The sequence below is a fragment of the Lagenorhynchus albirostris genome, chromosome 8, assembly GCF_949774975.1.
Source record: "Lagenorhynchus albirostris chromosome 8, mLagAlb1.1, whole genome shotgun sequence".
Classification (NCBI taxonomy): domain Eukaryota; kingdom Metazoa; phylum Chordata; class Mammalia; order Artiodactyla; family Delphinidae; genus Lagenorhynchus; species Lagenorhynchus albirostris.
Window position 1 is genome coordinate 89,809,602 of NC_083102.1, and position 18,511 is coordinate 89,828,112.

The 18,511-nt window shown below is 36.4% G+C and overlaps 1 protein-coding gene across 2 annotated transcripts in view; it reads right to left on the reverse strand.

Moving 5' to 3' along the window:
• The window catches only part of COG5 (component of oligomeric golgi complex 5), a 283,326-nt gene that overhangs the window by 96,721 nt on the left and 168,094 nt on the right, over positions 1–18,511 (reverse strand). For both annotated transcript variants that reach the window (XM_060157278.1, XM_060157277.1), the window contains exon 11: positions 6,658–6,739. In XM_060157278.1, the coding sequence (XP_060013261.1) occupies positions 6,658–6,739 (82 nt within the window). The remainder of the gene's footprint in view (positions 1–6,657; positions 6,740–18,511) is intronic.

The window sequence follows — 18,511 nt, forward strand, 5'->3', positions numbered from 1 at the left end:
TGTGTGGGTCCACACACATGTGGATTTTTCAATAGTAAATACTACAGTACTACACAATCTGCAGTTGGCTGAATCTGCAGGTGTGGAACCACAGATCTGGAGAGCCGACCATAGTGATACATGGATTTCTGACTGCACAAAACGTCGGTCCTCCTAACCCCCATGCTGTTCAATGGTCAACTGTATTATACTTTAATGAAAGTTTTTTTTTTGTTTGTTTTTTTGCGGTACACGGGCCTCTCACTGTTGTGGCCTCTCCCATTGCAGAGCACAGGCTCCGGACACGCAGGCTCAGCGGCCATGTCTCATGGGCCCAGCCGCTCTGCGGCATGTGGGATCTTCCCGGACCAGGGCACGAACCCGTGTCCCCTGCATCGGCAGGTGGACTCTCAACCACTGCGCCACCAGGGAAGCCCCAATGAATGATTTTTAAAAAGAGAAGTCAATGAAAGACTTTTCAAGTCTTTTAAGATTTTTGCAGTTTTATTTAGATATAATTGACTTATAACATTTATTAATATGTACAACATAATGATTTGATATATCTGCAAGATTTTATCAGAGAATTACATGATCAAATTTGTCCTGTCAAAGAAAGTTTCTAAAAAGTTGCTCGATGACTAGACTTAATTTCTGCCAGGTTATACAAACTTTCAGTACTTTTAAAAAACACTCCTCTCAAGTTCTCAAATCTAGAGACTTCTCTTTTTCAGCAAGCTCCAAGTTTTCTTCTTTATGTGCTACATGGTGCTCAGGATGGTCCCTTGTAAACTCATTAGAGCTCTGTAGCAAAAGAATACTTCAGGGGCTTCCCTGGTGGCACAGTGGTTGAGAGTCCGCCTGCCGATGCAAGGGACACAAGTTCGTGCCCCGGTCCGGGAAGATCCCACGTGACGCAGAGCGGCTGGGCCTGTGAGCCATGGCCGCTGAGCCTGCACGTCCGGAGCCTGTGCTCCACAAAGGGAGAGGCCACAATAGTGAGAGGCCCATGTACCACAAAAAAAAAAAAAAAAAAAAAAAAAAAAGCTTCAGTTGCAGGGATCAAAATTCTAAAAGGTACTTAAAATGAGGGTGTGAGATCTATCTCCTAAGTATATATATTTAAGTTGTACATTAACTTTTAGGAAATGCATCACAGGGACTTCCCTGGTGGTGCAGTGGTTAAGAATCTGCCTGCCAACACAGGGGGCACAGGTTCAATCCCTGGTCCAAGAAGATTCCACATGCCGCGGAGCAACTAAGCCCATGTGCCACAACTACTGAGTCTGTCCTCTAGAGCCCGCGAGCCACAACTACTGAACCCACGTGCCTCAACTACTGAAGCCCTCACGCCTAGAGCCTGTGCTCTGCAATAAGAGAAGCCACCGCAATGAGGAGCCCATGAACTGCAATGAAGAGTAGTCCCCGCTCACCGCAACTAGAGAAAGCCTGTGCACCACAACGAAGACCCAATGCAGCCAAAAAGAAAAGAAATGCATCACAGTAAAATCTCATTTAACATGGACACCATTCTAACATTTTTTTTAAATCTACACTAAAGTATTCATAATTGTATAGCTTACCTCCCTATTTCAAAGGAAGAGTGGACTCCCAATTTATCACTGTATCTTTAAAAAGGTAAAGATAATCAGTTTTAGCATATATTTTAAGTCTTAAAGCTTTCTATATCTTCTAATGTGCCTATCTCCTAAAGCATTTCTCTTATTCACACTTGATTTTCCAAAGCACTACAGATATATACCATGTAGCTTTCTTGACTCTATGAATCAACTCCTTGAGTTGCTTAAGAGTTTTGATAGATTAATATTGCACAAAGGGTTTTAAAACAGATTTACTTGCCAGAACATTTTAAGCATATTTCAAAAAATGTTTTTAAGTGCTTATGCTATTATAAAAGGGCACTGGCATCTTTTCTTCCTTGCTTCCTTCCTCTTTTTCTTTCGTCCTTCCTTCCAGTAAACAAGCATTTATTGAAGCCTTACTGTGTGCTAGGTACACTTTTAGCCATTGAAGATACTACTACCATGACCAATATAGTATTCCATGTCTTATGGGGAATTAAATTCTAGTGAGAGGAGGGAAGAGTTCAGACTAAATAAATAAATAGTGTATTAGTAAGTGATGAGAGCTATGGAGAAAACTAAGGGGGATAAGACATTCTGGGAAAATCACATTATAAAGAAGAATTATGAAGTCATTTCAAAGAGTTCAAAATGGTAATGTTTATTTTGCTTGTTTCTATTGAGACTTGAAAAATATATGTATCATAAGCCAACAGGTTGGTGAACAAACATTATCTGGAAACTACAATGAGAAATAACAGACATAAAGCTTAGAAATCATCTTGGAAATAACTATCAGCCACAGATAATTAAAGCAGCACATTTCCTACAGAAGCTATTCTGAATATTCACAGTGACAAGTTCAGGCCCCTTTCCTTTTAAATAAAGTAAATTCACTGTCAAACCCCTAGATTATATTTTATTATATCTAATAGAACTTATTTTTATTAAGCATGAACATTTAAAATCAGAAGGAACATGTTTCTAACTAGGAAATTTTTCCTTTAGATATTTTCTGCCAAATATTACTTACTTAACACAATCTGTTACACTGTATATAATCTTCAACTCTGCAGATGATTGCATCTCCTTTATATTGCCTGTCTATAATTTTAAACAATTACTACAGTACACTCCAGGGACTATATGTGCTATATAAATGGACTCTGTCTCTTTCTCCAGCCTTGAAGCTGGGCAAATGCAGACCTTGTAGGCCTGTAGGGTGCAGCCCAACAGGTTCTCAGGTGTTTATCACTTTATTTTAATTTTGTAGTATTTTTCCTCAAGGAAAAGGATTAGAGAGAATATATCTGTTCCTCACACAAGACTGGGAGGAGTGCCTGTTCCTGAAAGCCAAACTAAAAAACCTCACAATTCACAGAGTATCTGGTAGAGTCTAGCCTCTGTAGTGGGAAATAATTAGCTCTAGACTAAACACTGTTCAGGTTTTGCCAAAAAATCTAAAAGGCAAGACTCAAAGGAACCGAATTGTTTTTTAGTAACTTGACAGTACCCTAGAGTAAGAATACTTAACAGGAAGACAAAAGTATCTAGTACTAAACAAGGTAAAATTCATGTGTGATACTGAATCACAAATTATTAGACATGCAAAAAAGTAGGAAAAAGTATCAATGAGGAAGAAGAAGAAAATTCAATCAACCAGACCCAGAAATGACAGAGAGGACTGAATTAGAGACAAGGGCATTTCCATTCCAGTCGCACTCCCTAGAGTTATACTCTCTTAATATCTGTGTGACTTGTTGGGATGAAGTTTACGTTATACAATTACTAAAAATGTGCTAAATCAACCAATAATAAACAATATTGGGAGATGTAATGGTTAAAGGTTTGAAATATTTCAAGTATCCTAAGGTTATTTCTTTGGTATGTTCCTACCACATTGAGAGAAAAAAATATTCAAAATGCCAATTAAGTTTACTCATTAAAGAAAGAAAATAAAATACTATCTACAGGGCTTCCCTGGTGGCGCAGTGGTTAAGAATCCGCCTGCCAATGCAGGGGACATGGGTTCAAGCCCTGGTCCTGGAAGATCCCACATGCCGTGGAGCAACTAAGCCCGTGCGCCACAACTACTGAGCCTGTGCTCTAGAGCTCAGGAGCCACAACTACTGAGCCTGTGTGCCACAACTACTGAAGCCCGTGCACCTAGAGTCCGTGCTCTGCAACGAGAAGCCACCGCAATGAGAAGTCCCCACAATGAGAAGCCCGCACACCGCAACAAAGAGTAGCCCCTGCTCGCTGCAACTAGAGAAAGCACACGTGCAGCAACCAAGACCCAACGCAGCCAAAAATAAATTAATTAAATAAATAAAATTTAAAAAAAAAGAGAGTAGGAATATACCAATCTAAAAAGAAAAAATACTGTCTACAACAACTCCAAGGTTTTGTAAAGGCTTTGAAGTGATAATGTAAAATTTTAATGAATGCTTGAAAACAGCAACAATGAGCTTTTACATTGCTTTCTTTTATTCTAAAAACTGAGGTTTTAATGAATTTGTAATTATGCTTATATATTTCGTAGGTCAGTTTACATCTTTGTGTTTTCCTACTGGTATGTGAGTAAATGTATTCCACAACTGGCTTATAGTGTGAAAAATATTAAAGAAAACTTCATCATAACTGGTTTCATGAAAAACCATTACTTTCATACATGGAGTAAGAAACTATTGAAAGGCTGTATTTATATAATACTATATTTGAATATTTGAAAAACTACCTCCTAAAACTGATAAATCAGACATTTTTCAAAACTAAAAACTTTCGTCATTTGGAAGATACTGTTAAGAAAATGTAAAGGCAAACCACAGACGGGACTATATTTGTAAAACATACATCTGAGAAAGGACTTGGAATCAGATATATAAGGATATTTTAAGACTCAATAATAAGAGAACAAGCAATAAGCTAAAAAAATTAAATAAAACTAAAAAGTCAGTAACTCTGACGAACACTTAACCAAAGAAGATATACAGATGGGAAATAAACCTATGAAAATCTAGTCATTACTAGTCTTTAGGCTAGTGAAGTTAAAACCACAATGAAAGTTCACTGAACACTCACAAGAATGGCTAAAATTAAAATGACAGGGCTTCCCTGGTGGCGCAGTGGTTGGGAGTCCGCCTGTCGATGCAGGGAACGTGGGTTCGTGTCCCGGTCTGGGAGGATCCCACATGCGGCGGAGCGGCTGGGCCCGTGAGCCATGGCCGCTGAGCCCGCGCGTCCGGAGCCTGTGCTCTGCGGCGGGAGGGGCCGCAGCGGTGAGAGGCCCGCGTACCGCAAAAAAAATAAATAAATAAAAAAGACAATATCATGGATTGATGAAAATATAGAAGAATTATCATACATTGTTGATGGGGATGAAAAATGGTACATCTATCTTGGGAAACAGTTCAGCAGGTTTTTAAAGTTAAACATATACTTATCAAATGATCAGGAAATTCCACTCTATGTGTTTACCCAAGAGAATGAAGACATATGTCTACAAAAGACCTGTATGTAAATGACTGTAGTAGCTTTATTCATAATAACCCCAAACTGTAATAAACCAGTTATTCCCCCAACTGGAGAATAGATAAATTGTGTATATCTACACAATGAAATTCTAATCAGCAATAAAAAGAAATGGATTACTGGTACATGCAACAACATGAATAAACCTTAAAATAACTACGTTGCTATACAAGAACTCATACTGCATGATTCCAGTTTTATGAAAATCTAGGAAAAGCTAACTTATACAGACAGAAAGCTTATCATTAGCTGCCAGGAGCCAAGAGGTAGGAATAGGAGATTAACTATAAGAGTACATTAGGGACATGGGGGTGGGGTGTTGGTGATAGAAATGTTCTATATCTTTTTTTTTTTTTTGCAGTACGCGGGCCCCTCACCGCTGTGGCCTCTCCCGTTGCGGAGCACAGGATCCGGACGTGCAGGCTCAGCAGCCATGGCTCACGGGCATGGCTCTCCGCGGCATGTGGGATCCTCCCCAACTGGCGCACGAACCCGTGTCCGCTGCATCGGCAGGCAGACTCTCAACCACTGCGCCACCAGGGAAGCCCTGTTCTATATCTTAATTGTGATGGTGGTTATAAGGACGTAAACATCTGTCAAAAATTCATAGAATTTTCTGCTCAAAGTTGGTGAATTTTATATATGTAAATTACATCTCAAAAAAGCTGCCCAAAACAGATACCTAAAGCAGGGAGAAGCACAGTATTCTTTGAGTAGGGTGATTTGTAGAAGTAAATAGAATGAATCAGTCCTAAATAAACCCTCTGCTTAAGTTCTGTTTGGGCACACACGAATGAAGACCTTCTCTGTGGTCACTGCCTTGCTGCACACTCCTTTAGAAGTAGAAGTAGGGAAGCAAGGTAGTGTGGTTAATTCATTCTGGAGTTGTCAGGGACTAAATAATGTTTACATTACATAGGTACTTTCAGTAACTGTGAATAACAACTACATACAAACTCTCCAAACACTTTTAAAAGGCCTAGGTACATTCAATGCTCTTACATTCAGTGATTAGACAAAAACACTTATATGATATTAGCTAGTTTGTATACTTCATTGTTTAGAACTACCCTGTGCCATTATTTCATGACAAAAACAAACTAAGAAAAATTTGTTGGATTATATTTGGTTAAGCAACTTTTAATTCATGATGTGGGTATTTCAGCTGTTCATTCATCAAATCTTCATTTTAACAATAAAGGAAAAGCTATAAGGTCTCTGCCTTTTAATATCTCTTTGTTAGGAATTAAAATACTCTACAAGCTTTAACTAAATTCTTCAACATCAATCACCCTTTACATAGGAAAAATTCAGGTTCCTCTGACTGAATTATGGAGAGTTAACTTATTCTTCTGGAGCATTTTATTTCACATCCTAAGTATTTTAAAAGTGTAAAAAAAGAATTTATTGCTTATATAACTGAATATATAGGTAACATAAGAAATGACAATTAGCCAGGAGTTTTTAAAAGATGTTTTATAAATACAGCAAAACTTCTTGATATTAAATTTTAAAGTAACTGAAAAACTGTGAAATCAACTTGCAAAATAAATACTGTACTTACAGTTTGTTGCTGTCTGAAACTGAGAAGAAAGTGCCTGAGTAACTGAATTCCAAAACGTGTATAAAATTTCAGCGTGTCCATCCTATGACCCAAAAAAAGGGGATGTATTATTTTTTTTTAATTACAATGGATAAGACATAGCATTGAAAAAGTATTAAAAATGTATTTCAGTCTATCAAACAATGGAATTATTAAGTAACTAAGTAGAAATATATAGATTAGTCAAATCATGTCTCATGTCATCATCCTTCTCTGCTACATACTAGCTGTGTGAGCTTGGGCAAGTTGCTAAATCATTCTGTGCCTCCCTGCCCTCTGTAAAATGGAGATAACAGTACCCACACTGCAGGATTATTACAAGGATTTTAAAAGTTTATTAAAGTAAACTCTTGGGACAGTTCTTGACATATAATAAATCTTCAGTGAATGTTATTATTATTACAATTATTATCATCATCATTTTATATACAGAAGGCAATTTTTGTTACCATAAGAAAATGAAGAACAAGCATGCTTAGACCAAGAGTGACCACCAAGATACAATTCACCAATTACGAAAGAGAACTGCCTGAAGTATAGACACAATTTTGTTTTTGTTTTTTTAAGTCACAGGAATTCCTATTACTCAGCTTAGCAGGATACAGTCACTCAACTATTCATACATATTTTAGAAAGTAATTACTAAAAGGAAAAGATAAAGATTAGTTTAAGTGTCATTTGTTAAAACCGGACAAAGTATTTTAATACTGTTAAAAGAAAACGACACTTACAGAAATTTTACCAAGCCCTTTAAGGTACTTCTACATGTGTGATAATATTATATCAAATTGCCGTTATTCTATTTTTGAAGTACAACGATGCCAATTACACATGGTTCACCCTAGTAACATAAATATGTATAATGTTCAAATATGACTACTGTCATAAAAAAGAATAATTAGGAAATTCATTCATTCTGCTTTAGTTTTGTACTTGCAAAGAATGAAATTCTACTTTTCAAGGTTATAAGAAAGAAAATGAGCAATGAAAAATACTGATTTCTCATTTTTATGCCTATGCACATATCTATTTTCCTTGTTATTTGTTTCTTTCATAAGTTTTGTTTTGAATTCAAATGGGTATTGTGTATCATAAAAAGGCAAATCAAATAATTGCTAATTTCTTATGCAGTGATCACAAAATAGATTCAGATTACCAAGATTTTATGCAATATGTGTATTGTATATCATACACTTTAAAGTGGATGTTTTTCCAACAAGGACCTACAGCACAGAGAACTACATTCAATATCTTGTAATAACTTGTAATGGGAAAGAATCTGAAAAAGAATATATATACATATATAAATAAATGAGTCACTTTGCTGTACTGAAACTAACACAACATTGTTAATCAATTATACTTTAGTAAAAAAAAATAAAGTGAATGTTTTTCATCATATTAAAGAACCATTTTAATACATCACATTAACAAAATGAAGGACAAAACCACATGATTATCTCAACTGATGCACAAAAACGCATTTGACAAAATTCAACACACTTTCATGATAAAACCACTCAACAAGCTAGGAACAAGCTAGGTAATTACCTCAATATATTAAAGGTCATATATGAAAAGTCTACAGATAACAACATAATGGTAAAAATCTGAAAGATGTCTAAGATGCAGGAAATTTGGTGACTATATATGCTTCTACATACACACACATACATACACTTTAAAAAGTAAACTTGGGTCAATCTTGCTTAAGCATACAAATACAAAATTCTCACATATAATAGCAAATTGATTTCAGTATTTGAATTATCTACCTCAACAAGTAGGATTTATGTCAGCAAGGTACCCATCATTAAATATTAGGAAATATATTAATATAAGAGCCCAATGTCTCCAGAAGGAAATCTACAGGATCATTTAGCTGAGTTAATAAAAGGCAATTAATACCCTTTAATTAACAAAATAATACCCAGTCCTCATATGTTTTAAGTTCATAGAAAACAATGCATGAAACGATTCTTATACTTTTAAAATTATGATAAAAATCACAAAATTTACCATCTTTACTGCTTTTAAGTGTACAGCAGTGTTAACTCTATGTACCTTGATGTGCAACAGATCTCTGGAACTTTCTCATCTTGTAAAACTGAAACTCTAAACCCATTGAGCAACAACTCCCATTTTCTTTCTCCCCCCAGCCCTTGGAAACTACCTATCTACTTTCTGTTTCTAAGAATGTGACTACTTGAGATACCTCATGTGAGTGGAATCATACAATATTTGTTTTTTTGTGTGACTAGATTACTTCATTTAGCATGATGTCCTTAAGTTTCATCCATCTTTAGCATGTAACAGAATTTCCTTCTTTTTTAAAGACTTAATAATATTCCACTGCATGTATGTATATACATGTGTGTCTGTGTATCACATTTTCTTTATCCCTTCATCCATCGTCAGACACTTGGATCGCTTCTATCACTTGGCTATTATGAATAATGCTGCAATGAACATGGCTGGGCAAATCTCTCTTCAAGATCCTGTTTTCAATTCTTTTGGATATACTGTGTATCTCCAGAAGTGAGATCGCTGGATCATACATTAATTCTGTTTTTAATTTTTTTGAGGAACCTCCACAGTTTTTCTTAGCAGCCGCATGATTTCACATTTCTATTAACAATATACAAGGGTTCCAATTTCTCCACGTCCTCACCAACACCTGTTTTCTGTTTTGGAAATAGTCATCCTAATGAGTGCAGTAATATCTCATTAGGATTCTGATTTGTACTTCCTGATGATTAGTGGTGTTGATCATCTTTTAATATCCTTGTTGGTCATTTGTATGTCTTCTTCAGACAAATATCTATTCAAGTCCTTTACACATTTTTTTAGTTGAGTTGGGTGGTTTGTTGTTGTTGAGTTGTAGGAGTTCTTTGTATATTATGGACATCAACCCCTTACCAGATATATAGTTTGCAAATATTGTCTCTCATTCTGTAGGTTGTCTTTTCATTCTGTTAATTGTTTCCTTTGTCGCACAGAAGTTTTGAAGTTTGGTGTAGTCCCATTTGTCCATTTCACTTTTTGTTGCCTGTGATTTTGTGTCATATCCATGAAATCAGTGCCAAGTCCAATGTCATGAAGATTTCCCAATTTTCTACTCTGAATTTTATAATTTTAGGTCTTACATTTAGGGCTTTAATTCATTTTGAATTAATTTTTGAATACAGTTTAAGGTAAGGGTCCAATTTCTTTCGTTCACACATGAATATCCAGTTTTTCCAGCATCATTTGTTGAAGAGACTGGTAATATAAAGTTTGTGTGACCCTTTTTATTCTATATACCATTATTTGTCTTATTTTATCTGAAATTCATACTGTCGCTATTGCTTTCACTTGAGAAATGTTTATCAGTCTATTTATTTTTATTCTTGTCATGTCACTGTTTTTTGACTCTTATAAACAAAGTATTTTTAAACACTGTTTTACCTTTTAATAAGAAATTATAAACCAAATATGTTTAATTAATAGGTTGTTTCTGCTTTTATCATCTCATTTTATGCTTTCTTTGTGTTTTCTTTGTTCTGTGGATGATTTTTGTTAGCTTTTATCTTCTCTAGAGGCTTTTTCTTTTATTTCTTTTGGATGTGTCATTATCTATTCCTACAACTAACCATAAATTCCTTTGATGCAAATCATCTTTGTAATTCACAGAATTACTGAAACAGATTTCTAGAAATAACAGGAATTCTTCAAGGCTTTTTAGAATTGCCAAAGTAAACAAGAAAATTCTAACTCCTAGACATGACCTTTTGAAAGAAAACATAGGGTCCCAGATAATCTGGCTACTTCTTCCTTTTTAGTGACAAGTCACTCAAAACTTCTAAGCCAAGAAGTATGTACTTTTAACTTAATCAGAGAAGAACTCAAAGTGTCCATGCGTTAGAATGTATGTGAACGTTGGCTAGGAAATTAACATTTTCTGAATGTCCATTATGTAACAGGCACCACTGAATGTTATCTCATGTAAACACTACAACCACCACCAGAATGTAAGCTCCATGACAGCACAGGTCCCATTTTGTCTTTCTTACCACTCTAATTTCAACATCGAGAATGTGACCAGGACATAATAGGCACACAATAAATATTTACTGAAAAAATGAGTGGAATGATCTTATAAGATGACATTTTTAGTCCCTTTCTAGAGTGAAAACAAAGGTCAAAGAGAAAAGGTGACTTGCTTAGAATTATACAGAAAGTAGTACAGTAGTACAGAAAGTAGTAGAGCTGGGATTTGATCTAAGGTTTGTTTGACTGATATATTAAAGTATTAGTCCCCTTTAACTTGACTTACAAAGCCTTATATGACATGATTGTCCCAGCCTACTTCTCTTGTTACATATCACTGAGGTCAAAGATCCAACCAGCACAAATTCCTTCAGGTTGCTGAAGGTTCTTCTGTAGTTTCTCCCAGCTACAAGCTTTTAATCCAGCACCTTCATCAGAGTCAGTTTAGGTGTCTCTTCTCTTTGTTCCCCCAGGTTTGGTGCACTCTGTTATATACATCTATAGCATCCCATGTTCCCCACCATAATTATATTTTCCTATTTAAATATAGGAAAAGAGCGGTGGTTAAGAAGAGGAACTCTGAAAGTAGGATATTAAGGTTCAGATCCAGTCTCTACCACTTCTAGAACTTGTGGGGCACCTGAGCAAAGACGATCTAGGCCACTAAATATGTACAAATCTCTGGCTTAAGAACAAGATCTAAGCTGGAGAAAGAGATTTAGGTGTTATCAGCATCTGGAGGTGGTAGAAACTATTAACATGTGTGAGCTTTTCCATAGATTGCATGTGGCATGAGAGGAAAAGAATGTTGTGCACAGGACCCAGGGGCAAAACACTACTTAAAGGTTGCGGAAGAAATAATTTAGAGTGGAGAAAGAGAAGTGGTGGAGTTAGTTATTAAAAAAAAAAAGATTGGTCACAAGTTAGTGATTGCTGAAACTGGACAATGGGTACACAGAGAATCACTGTCCTATACTTTGGTTCTGTATGTTGGCTTCTGTTTGAAGTTTTATGAATAAAATGTTTTAAAAGGAAGGGTAGGTGGAGAAGGAGGAATCAGTGAAGGATTCTGAAGAGATGTAGTATCTGTGAAGGAGGAAACCAATATTAGAAGTAGTTATTACCTCTAAGGAGTGAAGTAAAAGAAGCTTAGAAGTGAGTAGAAGGATTTGGTAGTTGGGTCATTAAAATTCCTTTAGTAACAACTGTTTCAGTGGAGCAGAAGCTTGATTTCAGTGGTTTGGAGCAAAACTGAAACAAGAAAGTAGAGACACAAAGTACCTTATGGAAATCTGGGCATGAAGGGAAGAAATACTTTGAGGGAGATACAGGACCAAGGATTCTGTTCTGGTTTTGATTTTAGATGGTAGATCCCTGGGAGGAAGTAACTGGGAAAGGTTGATATTGGAGAAAGCAGATGTCCTAGACAAGGATAAGATGTAGAATGTGAACAAAAGTAGAGGGGTAAGTGTGAGAAAAGAGAAGATACAATCAACCTCTATCTTTGATACAGAAGGGGAAGGTGAGGATCAGTTCAGATAAAGATTTTATAAGACAGTGAACTTAATGAGACAAGGTCAGAGGGAACCAGACATAACTAAGTTACGATCAAAATAGAAGAGGCAGTAAAAGATTTAGCAACAAGTCTGTGCCAGAGATCTCTGTGGAGAGATCACATTGTGAATGAGAAAGCTTGCAGACTTGATCAAAGAAACCAAACAGATGTGAATTTTATATTAGCTCTTAATCATCTTCTGGATAAAAGCAGAGGGATCCTGGGGAAGCAAATATAAAGCAAAGAAAAAAGTTATCTTTACTGGAAAATAGCCTTCAGGGAGAACCATTTTGCTGTGTCTGATTAAAAAAGAAGGAAGGTACAGAAATTCAGAAGGGACTTGAAGATGAACATCACAGAACAAAATGAAAAGCCAGAAGAACTTCAGTTAAAATCAAAATGTTGGCTTTTATATGTATATTGTTCAAAGATAAAGGAATATTTACAGTACAATCTACTTATTGTTTTTTTAAAAATGGGGGCTTAGATAAGGTGGTAGTGGGAGGAAGTGAAAAGTAGTCAGATTTCAGATACCTTTTGATGATAGAACAGATAGGACTTGTTAAAATGCATAGAGCTAAATATTATAGAAAAACCATATACAAAATGTTAACAGAAGTTATCTCGGGCTTCCCTGGTGGCACAGTGGTTAAGAATCCTCCTGCCAAGGCAGGGGACACGGGTTCGAGCCCTGGTCCAGGAAGATCCCACATGCTGCAGAGCAACTAAGCCCATGCACCACAACTACTGAGCCTGTGCTAGAGCCTGTGAGCCAAAACTACTGAAGCCCACATGCCTAGAGCCCATGCTACGCAACAAGAGAAGACACCGCAGTGAGAAGCCCGCGCACTGCAACAAAGAGTAGCCCCCACTCACCGCAACTAGAGAAAGCCCTCACGTAGCAATGAAGACCCAATGTAGCTAAAAAATAAATAAATAAATAACTTAATTTTAATAAAAAGAAATTATTTCTGAGCGATAGGATTAAACATGATGCTTCCTTTATTCTTTTTAATTTTTTGGAAGAGTAATTAAGATAATCTAATTTAATTCTAAAGACACGAATAAATTCTTGATGTAAAAAATTCAATACTGAAACACACATGGTAAAAATGTAAAGCTTCTCTTCAAACTCAAATCCCTTATCCCACACTTTTCCCTAGAGATCACTGTTAAACTACAGTGCTAAAGGGTTTTAAAACCCTTTCTAGAGTTCTCAACCTTTCTTTTCATATTGCCCCTCCAAAAAGAAAACTAAATAATTAATTATATACATATTATATTATATTATATTATATGTAATAATTATATAATATGCATATTATATACATATAATAAGCATATTATATACAATAATTATATACATATAATATGTAATGATACATATTATATAATTTTATAATATAACTGCACTTAATTTAAATTTAACTTAGTTTCTCCCTGATGACAGATGCTAAATACTAAGGAGTAAGATTTTGTATGGTAGGACTGAACTCTGGAGACCACAAGCCAATGTAATATGTAAGATGTTTTTGTGCCTCCCCTCTCCCTCCAAAAAACAGAACTTTTTCTCCCTCTTGGGGTCAATATTGCCCTTGTTGAGAACGCATGGTGGACTGGTATTTTAAATAGACTGTCACTCAAATTAGATTTAGTATGAACCACGATCTCCTCCAAACTTTTCCCCTGGCTTCCCTCACCATATTCTCTTTGGTTTCATCCTCCTCTTGAGATACTCCTTGTGGCCTCCTCTGTTACAATGTTTCCCAAACTCACTGAATGTAAATATTTTTAAATATACATTCTAATATATGTTTACTTATTTGTTTAAAATTACATACAAATACCACTGTATTAATAAAATATGTGTAATATAAAATGTACGAAAATAGTTTAAAGGATAAAACTTGTAAAAAGGACAGGCAAAATTTATAACTATCTTCTTACATGTCAAAATGTATACACACTTTGGAAACCAGAGTTCTACATGAGTTTTATATGTTGCATTTTTGAGGTAGATTTCTTTTCTCTCTATAGCCGGTCTTTCCCATTACCATGGCTTTGATTGCCAATATGAGCCGATATCGTCCAAATTTATGTCTCAAGCAGAGGCCTCTCTTCTGAGCTCCAGACTCCCATATTAAACTGCCTAACTGACATCTTCACTTGGATGTCCCATGAGCACCTGAATACAGAGCTTATCTTCCCTCCTAAATGTGCTCTTCGGTTTATGCTCTCAAATGAAGTTACTCCTATCTACCAGAACCCTGTCAAACCTGAACCAATGATACTGTCCTTGATACCTTCTCCTCCATCTCACCACTTTTAATCCATCACTAAGATTTGTCAGTTTTATCTCCTGAGTAATTCTCAAATCACTGCAATTCTCTCCATTTTCATCGGCATCAATGTAAATTACTGTTATAGGCTGAGTTTTGACCCGACACAATTCATATGTTGAAGTCCTAAGCCCCCCATATTTGAAAATGTGACCATATTTTGAGATACGTCTTTAAAGAAGTAATTAAATTAAAATGGGGTCATTAGAAGGTCCTTATAAGAAAAAGAAATCTGAAACACAGACACATACAGAAGGAAGATGGTGTGAAGACACAGGGAGAAGACAGCTCTATGGACATTTGTATACAAGTCTTTGTATGGATATATTCTTTCATTTCTCTTGGATTAATTTACTAGGGGTATATTGCTAGGTCATATAATATATGTATGTTTAACTCTTTAAGAAACAGCCAAACTGTTTTCCAAAGTGGTTGTAAATTTTACACTTCCCTTCAGCAGTATATGAGAGTTCCAGTTGCTCCATAACCTCACCAACACTTGGTATGGTCAGGTCTTTTAAATTTTAGATATGTGCTTAATTGACATCTATCTCTAAAGTGTCTATTCAAATCTTTGGCCTATTTTTTTTTTTTTTTTTTTGGTGATACGCGGGCCTTTCACTGTTGTGGCCTCTCCCATTGCGGAGCACAGGCTCCGGACACGCAGGCTCAGTGGCCATGGCTCACGGGCCCAGCCACTCCGCGGCATGTGGGATCTTCCCAGACCGGGGCATGAACCCGTGTCCCCTGCATCGGCAGGTGGACTCTCAACCACTGTTCCACCAGGGAAGCCCTGGCCTATTTTTTTAAGCTGGCTTTTTTTGTTTTCTTATTGAATTCTGAGAGTTCTTCAGACATAAGTCCTTTATTAGATATGTGATTTGCAAATATTTATTTATATTTATTGCAAATAAATATTTATTCCTTATCTTGTATTCTCTTAATGGAGTATTCTGCAGAACATAAATTCTTAATTTTGAGTAAGTCCAAAGTATCAATTTTTTAAATTTATGGACAGAGCTTTTGGTGTTGCATCTAAGAAATCTTTTTCTACCCCTAAGTCACAAAGTTTGTTCTGTTTTCTTCTATAAGTTTTAGAATTTTAGGCTTTACATCTGGATATCCAAAAGTTTCAGTATCACCTGTTAAAAAGACTATTGCGTCAAGATAGAATTGCCTTTGTAACTTTTTTTGAAAATCAATTTTCCACATATGTGTCAGCGTATTTTTGGACTCTCTATTCTGCATCAATGATCTATGTCTCTAACTTCATGCCAATTCCACATTTTCTTGAATATGGTAGTTAAGTCTTGAAATTAACAGGTATTGTTAGTCCTCCAATTTCGCTTTCCTTTTTCCAAGTTGTGCTGGGTATCTCAAGTCCTTTGTATTTCTGTTTGAATTTTAGAATCAGCTTGTCAATTACTCCAAAACACCTGTTGGGATTATACGTCAATTTAGGAAGAAGGGACATCTTAACAACAGCAAATCTATCAACACATAAATAAGGTATCTCTATTTCCTTAGGTCTTCTTTAATTTCTCTCAGCAATATTTAGCATTTTCAGCTTCCAGATGTTCAACTTTTGACACATTTACTCCTAAGATTTCATATTCTTTGACGTTACTGTATATGGAATTATTAAATTTCAATTCTCAATAGTACATTGCTGATTTTTTTTTTTGGCAGTATGCGGGCCTCTCACTGTTGTGGCCTCTCCCGTTGCGGAGCACAGGCTCCGGACGCGCAGTCTCAGCAGCCATGGCTCACGGGCCCAGCCGCTCCGCGGCACGTGGGATCTTCCCGGACCGGGGCACGAACCCGTGTCCCCTCTATCGGCAGGTGGACTCTCAACCACTGCGCCACCAGGGAAGCCCTACAACTGATTTTTGTATATTGACCTTCTATTCTGTAATCTTGCAACATATCACTTATGAGCTCTAGTAGCCTTTTTGTAGATTCCATCGAGTTTTTAACATGGATAATCTTATCATTTGTATATAAAGACCATTTTACTTTTTCATTTCCAAACCGGAAGCTTTTATTTCTTTTTCTTGTTCATTGCACTAGCTAGGAAAATGCTGAACAGAAGTAGTGAGAGCATAAAGAATCCTTGTCCTCTCCCAAATTTTAAGGGGGAAACATTCAGTATTCACCATTGTATATGAGTTTACCTGTTCATTGTTCCTAAATGCTTTTATCAGGTTGAGAAAGTTCTATTCCTAGTCTGCTGAGAATTCTTATCAGAAATGGATGTTGGATTCTGTCAAATACTTTTTCTGCATGTATTGAGATGATCATGTGGTTTTTCTTTTTTAGTTTGCTGACTTTCCTTTTCCAAGTAGCCTCATACTAAAGCCTCATTCAATCCTCCATAATTTTCAGTCTCTCATTTGTTCCATACTCTTGTCTGTATGCTGCGTTCTAGATAATATCATCAATTCTAACTGCCAGGCTAATTCATTTCCTGGTTTTACGTAACATTTGTTTAACCTATCTGCTGAATTTTTTATTTCAATGATCTAATTTTTAATTTCTAAATGTTCTATTTGGTTCTTCTTTAAACCTACCTGATCATTTCTTAAGTCACTTATTTCTCATTTTTTATTCCATTCTTTATTTCGAAAACATATACAGGTATTCTAGATTCTTTGTCAGTTAATTCTAACATCTGAAGTCCATAGTGTCCTTCAGAAGTTCTTTCGGAGTCTAAAACCTGTCTTGAATTGTGTTTATTTTTCCTGCTGACTCTCAATCATGCTTCTAGCTTATTTATAGGACTGGTGATTTTTAACTGTGAGCTCATAGTTGGCTGACCTTAACATGTGGAGAATCCTAATAGCTAAAACTAGAAATGCTTTCCTCTTCAGGGGATCTGCATTTGTTTGTGAGAGTAGGTACTGTTACCAACCAAGGACCATGTCTGCCACAGTCACAGGTCTCAGCTTAATGCAAGACTATCAGGTTCGTTGTTCCACCTTGCTAGAGCCTAGTGAACAGATCCCATCATTGACATGGACATTTGACTGCAGGGCAACTCCAGCTTTTGCAATGACTTAGAGCTCACAAATCTCCACTACAGTTTCAACTACTTTATCTGCTTATGTATATCTGTATATACATATGCCCCTCAGAGATTCTCTTACTTTCTGCAGGGCCAACAGTGCATTACAAATTATGCTTTTCTTGGGGCTTCCCTGGTGGCGCAGTGGTTAAGAATCTGCCTGCCAATGCAGGGGACACGGGTTTGAGCCCTGGTCCAGGAAGATCCCACATGCCACGGAGCAACAAAGCCCGTGTGCCACAGCTACTGAGCCTGAGCTCTAGAACCCACAAGCCACACCTACTGAGCCCGTGTGCCACAACTACTAAAGTCCATGCTCCGCAACGAGAAGCCACCACAAGGACAAGCCTGCGCACCGCAACAAAGAGTAGCTCCTGCTCGCTGCAACTAGAAAAAGCCCGCGCGCAGCAACAAAGACCCAGAGCAGCCAAAAAAAAAAAAAAAAAAAAAAAAAATTATGCTTTTCTAACTTATCTAAAATTTGTTTTACTGCAGGGAGAGGGCCTTTAAAAATAACTGGTCCCCATGCTAGTAAAGCAAAAATCTAACCTTTATAGGTAAGAGAATTTATTGACAATACCTGACTTAGACATGTAACTGGCTGCCACTTGATTTTTTAATCAAATTGCGATGCCACTGATAAATGAGTTCAACATTTTTCTCATAATATTAAAAAGATTCCTAATTTGGGTGCCCTACAATTTTTTCTGAGTCTTAAATGCTATAATTAAATCATCTGATACATCTAAAAGGGCAAAAGAAAACATTCTTTTTCATAGTTGAAATCCTCGTTAGTACTAATAGCTGCGCAAAATGGTGAACACATTC